Raw genomic sequence first — 20349 nt, 5'->3', positions numbered from 1 at the left:
GATGTCACTTCAACCTGGAGCAAATGTAGGGCCTGAGGTGTTAGGAACTGAGGTCTTTTATCAGGACCCCCGCCTGAGCACCGAGTTAGGCTGTCCTCCAGCTGTATGCGCCTGTCCGCCTTCTCCTGGAGGCTACGAGGCCGAGCTCTTTGCAGCTGACTCAGCGCACTGTAGTGAGGGCAGACCCACGGTGTTCAGCCCTGTTTATACACTTTAATCCAGTTCTACACTTGAAACTGTCTTCTAACTAATCAAATTGTAGAGGTAGGCACCATGGTGTGCTCCTGTATTCCCAGCTCCTCCAGAGCTGAGGTGGGAGGCCCACTTGATTCCAGTTTCGTGCCAGTGTAGGCAGCGTAGCAAAACCACATCTCTGATTTTTCTTTAAAAAATACATTTGAGGGGCTGGGGATTTAGCTCAGTGGCATAAGCACCTGCCTTGCAAGCAGGCAGTCGTGAGTTCAATCCCCGGCACCGGTAAAAATGCAAAAGACAAAAAAAAAAAAAAAAAATACATTTGATTCTGATAAAATAGATAATGTAAATTTTTAAGTATATTAGAAGTGTGGTACAGCCATCACCACTATTTCCAGAATTCATTCTGAATAAAGGTTTTGTAACCATTAAAAAGTAATTAATAACCTTTATTTTGAAAAATCATTTTTTTTAAAAAACTACCCCATATATTGTGGTGGTTAAAGGCAGGGAAGAAAAGCACAGAATGAAACATTGAAGGAGAATGGAAAAATGAATAATTAAGTGAAGTAAAATGGGGTTGGGGATTTAGCTCAGTGATATAGCGCCTGCCTGGTAAATGTGAGGTCTGGCATTCGATTCCAGGTACCCAGAAATAATAAATGAAAGAAAATGATATGGAACAATTTATATTTATCATTGAAAATACCCTGAGCCCTGGAAAACCACAGTCATGGTAGCCCTGACCCCACCCTTTGTGTGGGTTGGTGCATGCGGCCCAGGTTAATGCTATGTGGTAATGTAGGCTGAGGCAGGAGGATCACTATGAATTTGAGGCCAGCCTTAGCTACATAGTGAGTTCAGGCTAGCCTGAACTACATAGCAAGATCCTGTCTCCAAAACAAAGTCTCAACATACAGGCTCTGCATGTTTGTGGTTACTTGAGAATCCTCAGTCTTCCTTGATTATATCCACAGAGCCTAGCACGGTGCCTGCCACACAGGAGGTGCTTCGTGAATACTTGTTAAACTGACTGAAAAAGGATGCTGTAGTTTCCAATTTATAATCCAGCTCTCAGTGGGCCTTGTTGTTAGGGCAGTTAGGAAATATTTAAATAAGGCTTACAGCATGCCAGACGCAGATAACCTTTACATCCCCCAGCCCCACTCCATACACCGCATATCTACAAATGCTACGTTACGAGACACTGTATTTCCATACTGGTTCGGACAGGTTAAGTCTTTGATTCAGTTAAATCTCTCTAGCCATTCTTTCTGCCAGTGCCCACCATTATTTAAATCTGATATGACAGAAAATCTGAGCCATCCATTTTAAGTGTTTTGTGGAGACAAAGTGCTTTTATTTGTCCTCCTAATCAGTGTTTTCTAGTAAATAAGGCCAGCTCAGAAATTGTCCTTGAGATGAGCATTCCCTGACCAAAAGTGGAGTAGAAGGCATCACATCAACAACCCCCGAGTCAGCCAGGAAAGTGTGCATGCCTGCTTTGTCCGTCCGCTAGGAACAAGGACAGGGACATGGGTTCGTATTCTCATGCGTTCACTTGTTTGCTCTTTTGCACGTGCTCCTTGAGTGCCTGCTGTAAGCCAGGTAGAACTCTCAGTGTGGGGGTGCTGTGGTGACCTCCACAAGCTTCGGTTAGAGCAGTTTGAAAAAAAGGAGTAAAGACAGTAAGGAGGAGAAAAACCAGAGTAGTGAAGGAGGGGTCCCTAGGTAGGGGGCATTAAGGCAGGGGCTCTGTGGAATGGAACACAACAAAGTTTGTGGTTTTTATTCATCTGCTCCTTCATTCATCGTTCAGCAAGCAGTACCAGAGCCTGGCACGGGTGCTACGCTGGCTACTGCTGTGGGTGGAGGGTGGCAGAGGCCGCGAGGGCTGAGGGCTGGGAGCCCGGGAAGGGTCGGCCTCACCAGCACCAGCAGCACCGGGAGGTCGCGTTCCTCTTAGGTGAGCGGGGCTGTGTGCATGCGAGTGCTCTGCGAGCACCGGCAGAAGCTAGGAAGCACGATCCACGAGAGTGAGTTGCCTTTTCCTTTTGGTCTTACAGATGCTTCAGAGACCATTATGGGAAAGTTCTCTGAAAGATTTTAAGCACTTCATTCAAACAAATTGATAACCTAAATTTTTAAAATAGCATTTTATATTTTTCAGTAATGTAACAAAGTATTTCTGAAGTGCATCACATTGGCAGGTTCTGGGCTCCCTTATCACTGCTCGCAGTGCACAAGGAGTTGGCAGCACCACAGAAGGAAGGGATTTGTAAATTCCCACAGAGAAACAGAATTTTAAATTCTGATATTGTGCCCCAATTTTATCTGATGTTCAGAACAAAAATCTAAAATAGACATTTCTCAAAAGGAGGCATAGATGTGGCCAGCAAGTATAGGAAGAAAAAAATGCTCAATGTCACTAATCTGGGAAGTATAAATGAAAACCGTTGTAAGATTTTACCTCTCTCTAGTTATAAAATGGCTCGTGTGTGTGTGTGTGTGTGTGTGTGTGTGTGTGTGTGTGTGTGTGTGTTGAAGTAACAAATACAGATGAGGATGTGGAACAGCAACCCTTTCACTCTACTGGTGAGAATGTTGGTGTAGCCACAGTGGAAAGTAATGTGGAGGTTCCTCAAAAGGAAAAGATTTAATAATACAGCTTATTAATTTAGTAATACAGTCATCCCATGATCCAGCAGTCCCACTCCTGGGTATACTTTAAAGAAATGAAGCCAGTATGTTGAAGTGATAACTACACTCCCATGTTTGTCATAGCACCATTTACAGTAACTAAGACATGGAAACAGCTGAGGAATGGATACGGAAACTTGATACATACACGATGGCATACAGTTTTACTATTAAAAGGGATGAAATGTGTGGGTAGTATGGATGACTTGGAGAACATTATATTCATTGAAATAAATCAGACACAGGAAAAAAAACCACATCTCACTCATGTGAGATCTAAAAATGTTGATCCTCAGAAGTTGTGGAAAGAAGAGTGATTACCTAATGCTGGGAGGATTGGGGTTTGGGGCGGGAGATGTTGATAAATGGGTAAAGTAAAAACCAGGAAGGAAAATAGGATGACTGTATTTTGTTTGTTTGTATTTGGTTTTTTAAGAGAGTCCTATGTAGTCCAGGCTGGCCTTGAACTCACTATTGTAGCCCAGGCTGACCTCAAACTCTCAGTAGTCCTCCTGCTTCAGCCTCCCAAATGCTGGGATTATAGGCATGCACCACCATGCTCAGCCTCTGTAGGGTGTCTGTGAGTATGTTATTGTATGTCTCCAAATAACTAGAAGAAAGGATTTTGAATGTTCCTACAAGAAGTGATAAGTATTTGGAGATGTATATATGCTAATTATTCTGATTTGATCCTTACACAGTGCATACTTGTAATGCATCATCACATTGTACCCCATAAATACAGGGTTCACCAACAAAAGTGTACACACTTCAAGAAATGAAAAACTTCTATAAATATTTTAATACAATAAATTTATTGAGACATTATGAGATTCATACAATTTACCTTTGGCCTCTGCAGTTACAGAGGTGTGTAAAGTGGGAGCCATCAGCTTCCAAACATTTATTAGCACGGTGAGCTGCTGCTTGGTGACCTTAGTCACTGAGATTGCTGCACACGTTTCCAGTTTTATCTCTAAGGGCAGTGTAGTGGTTTTTCTGTGATACACCCCTCTTGGGCCCCCATACAAGAATAACTCGATCTGTTGAGAAAACATCATAGTATTTTTCTTTTCCTGAGGTATGTATACTTTTTTTTTGTATACTCTGTATGCATTATGATCATATATGCAAAAAGAAATAGACAATCAAATTGAACACTTTGAAACTCCATTTACTTGTCATCTGTTATTGTTAGGGTGGAAGCACACAGCATTTAAGAAAATATGGTTAATGTTTCCAAATAGTGCAGTAGTTTCCATTCTTCTCAGAACTGTGTCTATTGTTTGAAGGCCGGTGAATTGTTGTTGTTGTATTTTCATTTCCCTGTGGTTGGTCTTTATAGTAATTGATTTTATGGTACATTAAATTTAGGGGAGGCGCACAGAGTGGGATTTCTTTTAGGGTTTATTTATTTTTCAAACACAGAGTTGCTGTATGCTAGAAAGTACACCGGGTGCTCAATCCTTCACGTTCCTGCTCGGTTGCTGAGTGACGTTGCTGCTTGGTGACTAATGTCGGCTGTGTCTGTCCTCCCAGGTGGGGTGACCGCTCTCTGTTGGGACCCAGTCCAGCGGGTGTTGTTCTCAGGCAGTTCCGACCACTCTGTCATCATGTGGGACATCGGTGGGAGGAAAGGAACGGCTATCGAACTCCAAGGACACAAGTAAGGGTGCTGCTGCTTTTACCAACTCTTTTGAGGAAAAGATTCCCCGCTGAAAGGACAGGCGAGGGCCGGTCCAGTACGTGACAGGCTCAGCCTGGGGAGGAACAGGCAGGAACATGGTAACAGCCACCTTGCTTTGTGTCTGTACGAAAACGTGTTTGTGTGTTATGCCCTCTTCTAGTCCACAGAAGACTTAGATTTCTAACAAAAAAATAAAATAATGGCAGAAAACAAGTAAAAGGTAACAATTGGAACCGAGGAGAACGTAAGAATAAAAATTTGAGAGAAAAAAGAACTGAAATATGCGTGCTAAAGGCCTAGAAAGTTTCTCTAACTGAATGTGGCTTTAAGGTTCCTGGCAGCTTCCTGAGGATGAGGGAGAGATAACATCCTTACGTGGTACATTTTGTACTTCACCCAGAACTCATGAAGACTCAGCGCGATTCTTATCAGGTTCTTCTTCCATAGGGGTGGGCTTGGGGGCCGAGAGGAAAGCAGAGAGAGCCTTGGGTTTCCTTGGAGTGGTTCTCAGACTTTGCTTTGCACAATGCGGCAGCGAGGACTTAGTTGAAAAGTGGATTCCAGTCTAGGATTCCAGTTGCTGGTCTGGAGCTGTGGGACCCTAAATGTTATGACTGGTGACCTCAGACCAACTCAGAGTGGCCTCTCCGCCTGCTGCCTCTGACCCTGGGGCAGAAACTTGATCTTTCTGTAGAAGAAAATATTAGATCGATTTTACAAGTCCAGAGCTAAGCTGGGTTGTGTTTCACGTGTTAAAGTTCTAAAGTGATAATGGCAGCGGCAACCATTAGCAAATGCCAGTAGCACTCCCATGAATGAAGGATTTTATAAGCAGCATGAGCTCTCCTGTAAAGCCACCTGGAAACACTGTCTTCCACATATTCTCCTCAGTGGGTAGAGGTACATTTGGGGATGAGTGGATAAAAACTAAGTTTTGGAGGGCCCTTGCCCAAATAATTATTGTAGTTCTGAGCTTACTGTCAGAGGCAGGTGTGCAGCCCTTCTGTCTGTCCTTAGAGGACACACCCGTTATCGGGCCTGGTGTGACACGTGGTACAGCCCAGCCCTCAGCTCATTAGAGGAATTGTTCCCTTGTGTTTTGTCTCCGTGACAAGGGGACATGCATCCAGGCCATTTAGAAGAAGCTTGTCTCATTCCTGTAGAGAAAAAGAGAAGACAAAGCATTGTTCTGTTCAGTAATGCTCAGTGATTGTCTAAACTTCAGATAATTCCTGCCAGCTCAGCCTCTCTGGGAAATAAAATGCAGGTTTTGAATGAATACCAGCAACATTTGTTGGAACCATTCAGTTTAGCTCCTAATTAGTTTTATATTTAGTGGTTAGTAAAGTCGATAAGCAATCTTGCTAGATCTCACCTACAAGATGATAAGCTACTGCAGGGCTTAACCTCAGCATTACTATGTGCAGAAGGCCCTTGCCCCACGAATGAGATGTGGTTCTGGGAAACTTCAACCTGCAGTTTATAACAAGAAGAAAAGCTGGAGTGGGGTGGGGTACCTGCCTAGCACACATGGGCCCTTGTGTTCACAACCCAGCACCATGCACACACACACACACACACACACACAAGTTTCAATTTTGGGATATATTTTCTTAGTCCCAAGAAAAGATAAAACTTAAACAAATGGGTCTTCCATTTTCTAAGACGTGCAGGCTTGACCTTTTAGAAAATGGAAGACCCTACTGAGAGTGCATGCTGAACAGATCAGCCGTTTGGCTCTCTGTGGGTAGGGGGCATGCTGCTGGGACTAGGCACCACGAGCATTACTGCTCAAACAGCTTAGCAGTATATACAGTGAGCTCTCTGAGCGCACTGGTCAGCAGCTCCCAGCCAAGAGGGATTTCCCTGGTGTCTCAGAGGAGGGAAGAGCAAACTTCCTCTTGCCACGTGGGGTCACTCTTTTAGACGGGCTCTGACTGCCAAGGTGGGGATGGGGCCATGCAGCCTGCTGAGGAAGCAAGATACGATTCACAGAGAAGGTAGAAACAAGGGCCCGCAAGCCGCTGGCAGGAGAGAAACCTAGGACCTCTTGCACAGCAGCCATTCTTTCCCCTGAAATGGGCCACTGAGCTGGCTTGTATTTAAATAGCACCTGATATTGTATCCAAAAAACTTCAAAAACCTACAGGCACTTTAGTTTAGTTTTACAACCACTCTGTTACAGAGAGGGTTCAAATACCATTTTAGATAAGAATTTTGGGGTTTCATTCTTAGATTCCGACTGGCACCCTAAAGCTCCCAAGTTTGGAGAGGAGCTGCTGTCCCTTGAACACGTCTCGCTCTCTGTGAGGCCCTGTGGGTGTAACACATGACTCCTGCCTTGCCCACAGACATTTTCCGTTTCTTCTCCACTTGTGGCCAAAGTTGCTGACCCTTGGTCTCCTACAATTCCTGGTCGCCCCTCCCTGTTTCCCAGAGTTCCAAATGAGGGACAGAACTGGTGAGGTTGGGAACTGAGAGAAGCAGGCAGGATAGCAGAGGGGTTCCACTGGATGGAAACTTCCAACTGTAATGTTGCAGGCCTTTGCTCCATGTCTCCCCATGCAGCAAGAAGCTGCATGTCCTTCAACAGCAGAAAATAATGACATTTTTATAGTTATAGTCACGTGCTGCGTGAAGAGGTTTCAATCCGGATAGACCACATGCATGATTGTTGCCCCATAACTTTGTAAAAGAGCTCAGAATTTCCAAAGGTGTCGTATTTTTTCTGTCCTTTGCTGTGTATAGATGTGTTTAAACACATACTCACCTTTGTGTTACACGTGCCTGCAGTATTCAGGACAGTGGCATGATCAACTGGCAGGTTTGTAGCTGTCTTAGTTATTTTTCTCTCATTGCTGAGACAAAATACTTGGTGCCCAAAATAAAAGGAGGTTTTGGAGGTTTCAGTCAGCTGGCCCCAAGGCAGGATGACATGGCTGAGGAGCAGACACATGGCGGCTGCAGCAGGTAACAGAAGCAGCCAGATGAAAAGGGCAGAAAGAAAAGAGCGTGCATCCTTCCGTGCCTTCCATCCTGTGCCAGCTCACTGCCCCTGGTGGGTGCAGCACTCACCCCGCCAATCCCAGTGCTGGACAACAAAACCAGTCACAAATGCTAGACTCAGCTGCCTCTGTAACTGCAAGAGGCTTTGGGGAACATTTAAACACAAATCATAAGAGTAGCCTAGGCGCAGGAGGAGGCTGTAGCCGTATGGTCTTGTGTGTAGTAGGCTTTATCACTCAGGTTTTGGTGTGAGGACACTTGGTGGTGTTCACACAGTTACAGAGTCACCTAGCAGTCAGCCCTCAGGACACAGCTGTGTCACTATGCAAGGACTGTAGTTTGATGTGATGTGTAAAAATCTCATCACAGCAGGGAGAGCTTTAGCTCTGAAGAGGGACAGATGACACTGAAAGTTCCCAAGTCCAAGGGAAGAAAGCTAAGAAAGTATATTTTTACACAGTGTTGTCTACATTTGAGGCATTTTGGTGTTTTTATTCCCTGTCGTCAGTGAAATGTGATTATGTGTTGTGCTGACTCCATGGGAGGAAAAGAAAAGAAAAGGCTCTGATTTCAGGAGCCAGCCATTAGTTACAAGGATACTATAGAAATAAAACCTAGGTGTGTATTGTGCCGTATCCACTTCATCATATCTAAAAGTGGTACTTTTTCTATTCTTATATAAAGTCTGTCATTTTATGAGCAACCTGATGAACGCAATTTGTGTGTGTGTGTGTGTGTGTGTGTGTGTGTGTGTATTACTGGGGATTCAACTCAGAGCCTAAGCTATGTGCCCAGCACTTTTTATTAGTAGTATTACGGAGTTTTTGTTTGGTTGGGTTTTGGTGGTTTTTTTAGTTTTTTTTAAGACAAAGTCTCAATAAGTGAGTTACCTAGGCTAGGTTCAAACCTGAGATCCTCCTGCCTCAGCCTCCCTGAGTGCTAGGACTCTAGGTATACACCACCATTCCTGGTACACCAGTAAAATTTGATGCAGATGTACCACCCTTACTATATATGTGGAGGTATTAAAGTAAGTTACTGTAGGAACACCTATATACCTGTGTTTATTGTGGCACAATTTGCAATAGCCAAGCTATAGAACAAGCATAGGTACTCAAAACAGAGAAGTACATTAACAAAATGTGATACCGGTATATGTATCATTCAGCTATTAAGGGAATGAAATTTTGTCATTTGTAGGAAAATGAATAGATCTGGAGATCATCATGTTGAACAAAATAAGCCGAACTCAGAAAGATGAAAATCACGTGCTTTTCCTAGTATGTAGACTCTAAAAAGGATGACAAGAAGGGAGACTTATTAGACAACAGGAAGGAGTGAGGGAGAGACAGGTATAAAGAATTGTAAGGGAGTGGATGTGCTCAAATATACTCACTGAAATCTAGTATTCTGTAAATTAATAGGCACTAATAAAAGAAAAAAATCCGAAGTAACACAAAAGTTGCCATTATTTTAGCACTACAAGGTTTACTGCTATCTTTCAGAACATTGAACAAACCAATTTTTAGTGATCTAAATTAGCAACTTTCAATTTATAAATAAAAATGTATTCCACTTTAACATAAATAATACAGCACTGGAAAGCTGTCTGCCGGCCCGGTGATAGGACTTTCCCTGGACCGGAATCAGCCAGTTCCTGAGGCTTGATCGCAGTCGGGACTCTGGCGCTCATGGCCCATGTGTTTCCTGCCTCTTTCCAAAAGTCCAGCTCTTGGTTTCTCTTACTTCTCTTACCATGTGTTAGACTTTTGCTGTCAGCATCCTCAAATGTTTTGGTAAAGAAAGGGGCTTTTGGTAGATAAGTATGCATCAGAGAGATTTGTGCTTATGTTCTTATACCAAGAAAATTGATTTAAAATAGTGAAGGGGGGCTGGGGATTTAGCTCAGCGGCATAAGCGCCTGCCTTGCAAGTGTGCGGTCGTGAGTTCAATCCCTGGTACCGATAAAGAAAAAGACAAAAATAAATAAATAAAATAGTGAAAGGAGCAAAAATCTGACACTCAACTTCTGGGCTTGAGACAGGGAGGTGGGCAAAGATAAATGTGATTTTGCTTTCTTATCTTGCAGGACTGTGGGATTTAGAAGTGTTTTCCACCAAAGTGCTAAAGAATTATTTGAAGATGAGAGATGTATTTTTTTTCTAATTAGCTAAACAAAATTTTAAGAGTAGATTAAAATAGTAGATACCACTTTACTTAGAGGATAGAATCACGTGTGTCATACAGTGCACTATATTCCCTTGGTGTGGTATAGTGTGTTCCTCTGGGGTGTGGTTGTGTAGTGTGTTCTCCTAGCATATCATTGCATAGTGGTGGCCTTTGAGCCAACCCTTCTAATAAGGAGCCTGCAGCAAGGTACTTCACCTCCTTAAAATAAGGACAGTATTGGAAAGGAAGACCCTCACAAGGTTGTCAGAAAATATACATAAACCCAGCATGATGGCACATCCCTGTAATGCCAGCACTGGAGGCTGAGGGATGAGGATCTCAAGTTTGAGCCCAGCCTGAGCAGTTTAGCAAATTAGTGACGTCCTATCTCAAAAATATAAAAACAGGGGTGAGGTTATAGCTCGGTGCAAAGGCCTTGGATTTAATCCCCAGTACCACCACCAAAGGAAAAGGGATATGCAGTGGTTCGTTTCATGAACTCAGTTCTCTCCATGATTCTAGTTGCAAAGTGAGCTGAATAAGAACCAGATCAAATGTCCATATAAGGTCAACATTAAGTCAGAAGCCATACTGTTAGACATTACTACTGTTTCTCCCTATAGCATGTCTTAAGGAAATACTAGCATAGGTATCTAATCTCTCTATTCACAAATCAGTCAGTAAATACTTGCTTAGCTCCAGCTATGAGCTAGGCTTTGTATTAGACACTTAGGACACAAAATAATTAAAAGAAAACCAATCTCTTCACTTACAGAGCTATACTGAAAGTAGGAAAGGTGGGTAGAGTTGAGACAGTTTATGTATTTTACCAGAGAGGCCCTAGTAGGGGCATGGAGAGAGTCACTCTTTTTTTTTTTTTTTTTTTTTTGAGAGTCACTCTTGATTTAAATTTCAGGAGATGAAAAGATTTTCGTAGTTCTCAGGATTAGAATGTTTCTGCAAGTAGAACAGCATTGCTGGAATCCAGCAGGTTTGGGAGATAGATGCAGGAGCACAAAGGGGCAGTGCCTAACCTGAGCTTCCACCCTTGCAGCACACTGCAGAGTGTTGCCAGTGCTCAGCAGTTGCCTCTTAGTTCTAATGCAGAGTGGCAGAAATCCAATGATCTTTGAGTCGGCAGACCCCACTCAGGGTCCCTTTGGCATGGGGTGACCCTAGGTATCATCTGGGGCAGGGAGATGCTCTTGAACCTTCTCTGAAGATTAGAAGACATAGGAATGTTGGAATGTGAGATCTCACAGCAGGTACATGACTAATTAGATTTTCCCTGAATCACCTAGACTTCCATCATAGAAATGAAAGATGCAGGACACTGAAATCCTCCAACTCTTGGGGAATGGAAAGGGCTTGAGGGAGATGGCAGCCTGTGTCTGCGAGTTGGGTTCCATAAACAGGATAAAGCCTTTTCTGTTCTCGTGTCAGTGTCAGACACAGAACACCCATGGCTGTGTGACCTGTTCAGTCACACTAGTCCCCATCCTCAGAAAGATCCCACTCTGCCATTTCCAGCTTGTATTTCTTAATAGATTTTTAACAAGAGACCCTGTATTTTCATTTTGTACTGTCTTCCTCAAATTACAGACATATGTTGCCCTAGGACTAGTACGAAAGGAAATGAGGCCACTCCACTAAGTGTAGTATTTATAGACGGTTTGAAGAGTGAGATTCTGTGCACTTGTAGGAGCATTTGCAGTGCAGGGTGCAGTACATGGAGCGCACTCATCCGTGAAACAATAACCAGTTTTGAAATGTTCTCTAGTGTAAATGCTACAGTGACGTCAGATGAAACACAAGTGGAAGATTTCTTTTCATTCTGTGAACCCAGGGACATTCCTTTGTCTAGTTTCTGAGAAGTGGCTACGTTTTGAATCCTTGCATCAAGAAGTCCCTGAGCAGCTTTATTATAAAGCTCAGAATCCAGCATGCATCCCTGTGTTCCACTCCTCTGTGCTGGAATATTAACATTCCTGCAGTCCCATAAATTATGTATTTGTTGCTGAATGTCGCTGTCAGCTATGAATGGCAGAGCAATTCCTTCTGTAGCTTATTTTGGCTTGACAAGATCATTGATGTGTATCAGAATGCCTTAACAAATAAAATGTAGTTCAAATCAGAAAGATATGAGTCTGTTCAGAAGATAGATTTTCTTTCTCACCCGTGAGTGTTGTAACGGTGGCACTCCATATTTCAAAATGTATAAAATAACAAGCAAGAGAGATAGTGAAAACGTAACTGACTTAAAAAACGTGCATACCTGGCAAAGGTTTCATGTTAGTCAGAGGACCAGTAAGATACTGCATCCTGCCCAAAGGCAAAGAGAAAGAGAAGAGACATGCACAGGCAGGGTCAGTGCTCAGGGGTTTGTGAGAAGACGCACAGCTGGTTGCTTCTTCAGGTGAGGGGCCCTGGGGATAGTGGGGGCTTCACGGGACACAATTTATTTGTAGTGATGTCAGTTTTCTGTAATATAGAGAGTTACAGAATAGCTCAGTTAAAGGTACTGAGGGGTACAGATCCCTGTAGAATCAGATAACCCAGAAGAGTATGGTATCTATCAACCCTTTAAAGCCTTCTTGGGTTTGCTTTATATGTTTAGAACCACACAGTATTTCATAACTGTTAACGCCCACAAAATTTAACTTCTGCCTTGGAGTTGTTATGATGAATCTTGGATCAGACTTTTTAGAATCTCTATTATTTGTTTTTCCAAGACTGGGAGACCAAACCTTCACCATACTTTACCTCCAGTACTTAAAACCTTGAATGAATTCTTGGGAGTTTCCAGCATTTACCAGGCTCCTTGCAAGATTCCTTCCTTACCTCCTGTAAGGCTAGGACCATGTAAACCATGGACTGGCAGAGCTTGGGGGGAAATGTTTTGTAGGCCGTAGCTCAGTGAGTTCTTAAAGTTAGGGAGTCATTTCTGATTCAGCTCTCAGATGTACCCTCCAGCTGTACAATTGGTTTGCCCAGTTACATTCTGTGCATAGATTTTCATTGAACCTATACAGATAACTCTGCTGCTTTGACAATTAGGAGGACTTGGTCAATTTTAAATTGTGGCAGTGAGAACTAGGTATCATTTTAAAATATTTTGATTTAGATTATAAAGAGAGAGCTTACTAAATTATACACTACAGGCAGCTTAAAAAGTAAGGAAAAAGAGATCCTCATATATTCAGAAAATAGAACATTAAAACAACATCAACAGTATTCCAGGCAAATATCCACCATAAATTTCCCTCTTCTGCTCACTCAGTCGTATGAATGAACTGTAATTAATTCTTATTCTGTTAGTTCTTAGTTTAGCAGTCCATGTTCATAAAACCATCTGCATTTAGACTGAAAAGAGCCCAGAAATCTTGACGCAACCCACTGGCACAGCTTAAAAATTATCTCAGCAGTGCCAGCAGCCTATTCCTTGAAGTATCAGTGTTCCTGATAACCTGATATATTCAAGCCTTTCCGTGAAACTCTGGGATTCTTGTTTGCTGGAGTTGGAGACCCTGGCCTGTACTTACAGCGGAGCCTTAGGCAGGTATCAGAGTAATATCAAGGTTGTCTGTAGATTATAGAAACTTAGTGGCTTGCCAATAATATCAGAATGTGGGGATACCCTCCACAGCTGTTTCCTAAAGTTTTAAGGATGGTGTTCCCTGAGGATAAAACGTATCATAGATAATGAGGACATTAGCCAGTTTCCAAGGTCTTCCCACAAAATATCTAAAATGTTTCTATTAATAACATTTTACTAATACTCTCTTAACCTAGGGAAGGCTGACAGGCCTTTCATGCTTTCACATGGCTGCTCTCTTCCCTTCTCTTCCCCTCCCTGCCCTTTTCTTCTCTCCTCTTCCCTTCCTTCCCCTCCCATCTCTTTTTCTCTTCTGTTTACTTTTTTTTCTGTGGTGCTAGTGATCTAACCCAGAACCTGGTACATAGCAGACAAGTGTTCTACCCCTGAGCTGCAACCGCAGCCCTAACTCTTAAAACTAGAACATATTAAATGCAATTGTAAATAGCATCTCTATTTTTATAAGATAAAGGAATAAATCCTTATGATTTTCCAGTACCCCTCTGTTAAATCTCAAAAAGAGATTTAAGAATAAAATTCTCTTTCTGTCTCCCTCTTCCTCCTTCCCCCCCTCTCTATATATATGTATATGTATGTATGTATATATAAATTTTTTTCCAGTCTGGAAAGGCAAAGCCAAAGAGTTATCAGAAGGGTCTTAGGTGCTTGTTTAGGACAACAGAACAAGTGCTCCAGAAATAACACCTGGCTGTTCACATGATCAGAATAATAATAAAACAGTTTTAAATGAACACTGAAAATTTGCATTTTTAAAGAATTGAGACCTTTTAATAAGCAAGACCTTTTTTGTTATCTCACACCCCTCCTAAATAATCCACGGATGTTAATCATTTAATACGTACTTTATATACTGAAAATAATTCTGGTGAAACATAGGAATCTCTGCTATCTAGGCAGAAGGTAAAGAATATGCTTTCACATGATAGAGGCATTCATCAGTAAACTAGGGAAACAAACTGTCAAAATTGTGGCAACTTTGCCAAAATTGTAGTGCTTTTTGTAACCTTTTTTAACCTCAGATACTGCAAACCAAAGCAAATAAAACTTGTTTTTGGGTTGTGTCCTTTATTTTTCCCTTTCATATTCTGCAGTAAAAGAACTCTAGGATTGCCTTTAGCATCCTTATCAGCTCATCTATGGGGTTTTGCGTAGGCTGCCTGATGAATGACATCACAATAAATGCAGAAAGACATGAGTATCTAACTCCTATTAAGCCAGACAATTGAAAGGTTTTATTAAACAGTTACATTTTTCTTAACAAAGGTTTTTCTTTGGAAAATATATCTTTCACAAAATACACATGATTTTCACAAAATGGGATGGATTCATCTTTTCATTTGAATCAATATTTTAAAACTTCTATTTTAATTTAAAACACAGTAAATATTGAGCATTATCATTCATTTAAGCCAAAGCTGTTTGGTATCCTAAAATTTTAAGAGTGTAATGGGATTCTGAAACCAAAAGATTTAAGAAGCACTGATTTAAGTCAAAACTACTCTCAGAAGTGCTTTTTCTTTCAGAAACACAATTACATATATATTTGCATTTTTTTCATTATTTTACCCCGTGTAGTCTTGACTCCTCATTTTAATTGTAATTTATTTACTTGTACCAAAGTAGTTTACTTCATGAGACCATGGGAGGAGGGAGAAGGTAGACAGTTTGGAACTGTCTTGTCATGTGCAAGCCAGTAAAACTGATGCATGAACACTGTGATAATTTACTTTTACAATATCAGCATAGATATCAAGGAACTGCTCTCCTTCCCAGTCGATACAACATTCTTAGTTGAGAGTGATTTGGATTCAAAATAGACAATATAAACAAAAATGACCAAGAAGCCAACCCTGCTCCCTGTGGATCTCTATATCCATTGCTAGTGACCATCAGTCTGTCAGCCGTGAAACTGATTCTGTATCATTCTTACTACTGAGGGAAGAGGAGGTAACTTCTCAGTCATGTACAAACTAGAAAAAAAAAAAGAAAAAAAAAAAAAAACACTACAAGAGAGGAAATAAAAACCAGAGTAATAGAGAGACAGTGAAATCCAGTTCATCACTGCTTTGGATTCAGTGTGGGAGCCGAGAGAAAGCTCCCCCAGGCTTCAGCACCTCTGCTTCTCACACCTCAGGAGCACAGCTGCCTTCTCTGCCACCTAAACTGAGTGGACATCTCAGTAGATGACCTCAGAAGCTCTTGAAAGATAATTTTTCACATGTAAAATTATAACTTGAAAAACTATAAAATGAATGTGATCATGAACTTTAATTAATTGAAGAAAGGGGTAACCAGTAAAACATGATAACCAGTTCCACAGCCTTTTCCTTAGGTGCTGGTTATTAGCAAAGACCACTCCTCCCAGGGCCTGAGTGTGTTGAAGTAGCACTTAGGTTTACTTAAATTCTGACCATTTTAGGTATCTAAGGTCTACATTTGGGGCTCAGAGTAAATTTGTTCATTGTTCAAATTTACTGGGATTTCTTCCGTGGGCCTCTTGCGTGCTCTCCTGAACTGTCACCAACCCTTGGTTTCCTTCACAGTGATAAGGTCCAGGCCCTCTCCTATGCACAACACACGCGGCAGCTCATCTCCTGTGGCGGTGACGGTGGCATTGTCATCTGGAACATGGATGTAGAGAGGCAGGAGGTAGGTGCCGGGAGGCTGGGCCGGGCCCTGCGGCTTCATCTTCCCTCCTGCTTATCTCTTACCTCTTTGATAACCAAACCATGAAATAAGACACATTGTTTCAGAGTCCTGAAAATTACAGTGTGAAGCAAGTTCCTTTATTCTCTCTTCAATCTCCCTTTACATTGACATGTAACATGAATTGACAGGGATTTCATCAGGATTTTGACTTGAGACTGAGCTGTTTATACCACACGTCTATTCAAAGCAAAGGGACAGGTGAGGAAAAGGAGCCAGAGATTAGCCCTTTGTTATAAAATACCCCATGAAAACAGGAAGCTCTTGGGTCAGTGTTACAGTGCCTAACAGTGGCTAAGAAGAAGCCTTAACTTGGTATTAGTGGAAACAGTAAGTATTAATAGAAATACTAGAAATAATTTTTGTGTAATGACTTATGTTCTAAGTAACAATTTTTTTTAGCACATACTTAAATTCTGTCACAGCACTTTTAATCTTTGAGCATCTTAACAGCTAATATTTTTACTGAAAAGCCCCTTTGACAAGTACTTTGAAGAGAACCATTTTCACATTACCCTACGATTATTCTGGGTAGCTGTTCCCTTTGAGAGTGTGCATTCTTTAATTTGTTTCTTGCAAGATGTTAAGAATTAGATAGAAAAAGAACACTTTTACGAGACAAAAGCTATTTCCCAAATTCTTTCCATGCCCTTACCCTAGTCTCGTTTCAAGAGAATAGTTGCTATTACCCACAAAGTAATGCCTTTCAAATCCCAGTAATTAAATGCTTAAGAAGATTAAAGCTTTATTTGCTCAAACCATAAATCCACAGGAGCTCTATTAGTAACTAATTAAAATGATCATTACTGTTAGGAAGTGAGGACTTGTAGAATATTGCTTTTCAAAAGTACACTTGGCACTTTACAGTGCCATCCAGACAGAGCCAAGTGAGTGCTGGTCACATGAGCCACACTCCTGGTTTGGGCTCAGCCTGGCAATCTGCTGCTTTGAGTTAGGGACCGCTATACCTCGTCTGACTTGGCTTCTTTCCAGGCCAAACTGAGGGACAGAACAGCCAGTATCTTTTCCCTCCAAACAAATATCCTCTTCCTTCTGTGCACAGAGACTCAAAGGAGGATGACAAGGTGATTCTCAGAGCTTGAAATCAGGTGGTAACAGGTAATCCTTTGAGCCCTCTTGCTTATATTATGCTCCCTGACGTACAGATGTAGGGGCATTTAGTATGTGTTGGTTTTCGAGTCTTGGTCAGTGTTTTGATAAGGAGTGGAAGTGCATCCACACATCTTTGGCAAGTATATTTGTAAACCTAGGTGTCCTGTGATGTTTCCGTGCCTTGCTGTCTGGGATCTTCTTCCTGGTTATGGCAGGGGCTGTGCGGTGCTCACCCTAGAAGTTCTGAGGCTGGCCAACCTGATGCGCAGAGACTTTCAGAAAACTTGACAATGCTATTTAGTGTCACAAATGAGGATCACATTAGACGTAAGATGAAATGTTCATGCTGGCTATTGTTCAGCTGAGGTTGTCAGGGAAGGACTTATGGGAGGTCCACTGGGGCCTGGATGTGCTCTGAGCAGGAGCTGGTGGGCTTTAGAGGACAGAAAGCATCAAGAATGAGAACAGGATCCGAGTGGTGCATTAATGCTCCTGAGCAGGAGAGCAGCTCTCAGGGATGAGAGCAGGGCCGAGAAGGGGACAGTTTGGGATGGATGACGGGACCTTGAGGGTGGCTGGATGCAGATGGGGCTGACATATATAACAGAGGCCCCTAGCCCCTGGGCTCAGATCAGCCTCTCTGAGGCTCATTAGGAATCCAGCCGCACTGCAGGAGGTGAGAGGCAGACCAGCCGGCAAAGTTTCCTCAAGGTCTACAGCCATTCCCCATTTTCACTGCCACATGAGCCTGCCTCCATCAGATCAGCAGAGCTGCTGGGTTCTCACAGGAGCACAGACCCTGCTGTGAACTGCAGCACGGGGGACTAAGTTGCTTTCCTTTAAATCCCCCTCAGGGTCACTCACACCACTCCCACCTCGTCGAAAAACTTTCACGAAGCTGGTCGCTGATGGAAAACCTTGGAGACTGCTGCCATACAACATGTTTGTCCATACCATTAATAAAATCCACTTATTCAGATATCATTGTTATTTTATTATTTTTATGTGGGTGCCCTTGGACTTACTATGTAGCTCCGGCTGGCCTCACACTTGTGGCAGTCCTCCCAATGACTGGGTATACAGGCACGCACCCCTACACCCGGCTTTCAAACATCATTTTTAAAAGTATGTATTACAAATAATACATGTTTTTTGTAGAAAAGTTACAGAGTGCTCATTCACAAATAGAAAGCAGGCTAATGACTCAACACCACCAGCAGTCAGGAACATCTCTCTTAACATGTTAACATACACCTTCCCTTACTTTTGGGGGGTTTTTTGTTTTGTTGTTTTTGTCTTTTTGAGACAGGCTTGCCTTTTAACTCACTGTGTAACCCAGACTGGCCTCAAACTCACAGCCTCCCAAGGGCTGCATTTACAAGTGTACACCGCTGCACCCACTTGTTACATGTTTTCTACATATGTAAAAATTTTTAAGAAAAATACGAAATCCTCTTATACATGCTGATTTATTTTTCTTTCCTATTTCCTAGTACTTTCCAAATCCCTCATCATGGATACCTTCATACTCACTGTGACACATTTAGTGTGTGTTTAAACAAAGAGGTGTGCGTGTATATGAGTATGTGTGTGTGCACATGTGTGTTAAAGTTTACGTAAATAGTGCTGCACTAAGCCCATGTTTGTTTCCAGCTTTTTCCCTGGGACCCTTTCTGAGCTCTTCCCATGCTGCTAGTGATCTCAGGGCACCTCTGCATAAGATCCCACAGTATGTACCAGTGACATTTTACCTCTCTTCCCCAAGCACAGGCACATAGATTGCCAGAAACTTCGATGCCACACACACACACAGCACCCAGATGACCCTTCACATGTCCCCTCATAGACCTATTGTGAGATCAGTCCAGGTACATTCTTGCTTTTGCTGAGTAAACAAAGGCTGTGCCATTACACTTCTAGTGGAAGACATGGAGCTTCCTTCTGACCGCTCCCATTCTCCCCAGCAGTTATGGTTACTCCAGTTCCAATTTTGACCTTCTGGAGACAGGATAAGAGAGTGTCTTGTTTTAATTTGCATTCTCAGCTCAACAGTAACTTTGAGCTTTGTATGTATATTTAGCTTTCCAGCCTTCCCTATATGTGAATTAACATGTTTCTATCTCTTGTATCTTCTTGCCAATTTATCAAGTGTTTCTTGTCATTTTCTTATTGTTTTGCAGGGGTTCTTTGTATATGGTAGGTATTTGCAGGAGTCCTTTGTTAGTTATATAGGCTTTGTAAATATCTTCTAGCCTGTTTGTGTGCCTTGCTCCTTATGTACTAATGTACTAATGAGGTTATGTACTAATGTACTTATGTACTAATGAGGTTTTCTCATTCATTGTATATTGAACATTTTCCATGCCTTTAAATATTTAATATATAATTTTAATGGTAATAAGGTTAGATTAGGGAAATTATTTCTTAAATAAACATTAATATACTCTTAGTTCTCTAAGGAGCATAATAATGATTTTTATTATGTAAAGTGAGTTGCCAGTTATTTTTTCACTATAAATTCTTAGCCCAAATGTAATTACTAACTATAAACATCACTTGATTTATTTGTGTAACAAATAAGTTTTTGTTTCTTCTTTTTTCTGGGGGATGGAGTTAAGTTTTCGTTTCAAAACTTTAGAAAGCATTAGCATTCAGGTAGTGGCACAATCAGGACGTGTGTAAAATATTGTACAATACACTACATTCTCTCTTTCGTCTTTCTCAGATTACCCAGATTGTCCCACATCATAGTGTCTGAACAATGCCAGCATAGATAACCCTTTTGGTGATAAAATTTTGTCTTAGGCAAAAACCTGGTATTATTATTTTAAATCTGTCTTTAAATGGAATATAACATGAAGATTACAGAATAAATCAAGACTTGCTCCTTTTCTTTGGTTTTAATGGAATATGTAGACCAACAATAGAATGATTTTAAAATGTCTCCTTTTTCCCTATTTTTTGAGAAAACGTAGTTTTAGGTTTATTTCTGCCTGAAGAACAAAAGTCACATCAACAACAATAAAAACCCCAGCGCCTCTGCCATGCTGTTGTCACCTGTCAATACGTGAAGGGTAGAATGCTGTTTATTTTATGTAGTGTTTCTCAAATTTGTTTGATCCCCAGCGTCTTTATGTGTCTGTTGAGTGAGATGCTC

At 41.7% G+C, this 20349-nt stretch overlaps 1 protein-coding gene and 1 long non-coding RNA gene across 3 annotated transcripts in view; both read left to right on the top strand.

Moving 5' to 3' along the window:
• Positions 1-20349, top strand: part of Wdfy2 (WD repeat and FYVE domain containing 2) — a 150929-nt gene that overhangs the window by 118670 nt on the left and 11910 nt on the right. For both annotated transcript variants that reach the window (XM_003477444.5, XM_063232695.1), the window contains exons 7-8: positions 4435-4561; positions 15917-16022. In XM_003477444.5, the coding sequence (XP_003477492.1) occupies positions 4435-4561; positions 15917-16022 (233 nt within the window). The remainder of the gene's footprint in view (positions 1-4434; positions 4562-15916; positions 16023-20349) is intronic.
• Positions 16029-19004, top strand: LOC134471986 (uncharacterized). The gene is made up of 2 exons (XR_010041795.1): positions 16029-17198; positions 18047-19004. It is a non-coding gene; the product is annotated as an uncharacterized LOC134471986 (long non-coding RNA).

This window comes from Cavia porcellus, unplaced genomic scaffold, assembly GCF_034190915.1.
Source record: "Cavia porcellus strain 051 isolate PalLab524CR breed Dunkin Hartley unplaced genomic scaffold, mCavPor4.1 scaffold_21, whole genome shotgun sequence".
In the NCBI taxonomy this organism is placed as follows: Eukaryota; Metazoa; Chordata; class Mammalia; order Rodentia; family Caviidae; genus Cavia; species Cavia porcellus.
This window is presented reverse-complemented; position numbering and strand designations above follow the sequence as displayed.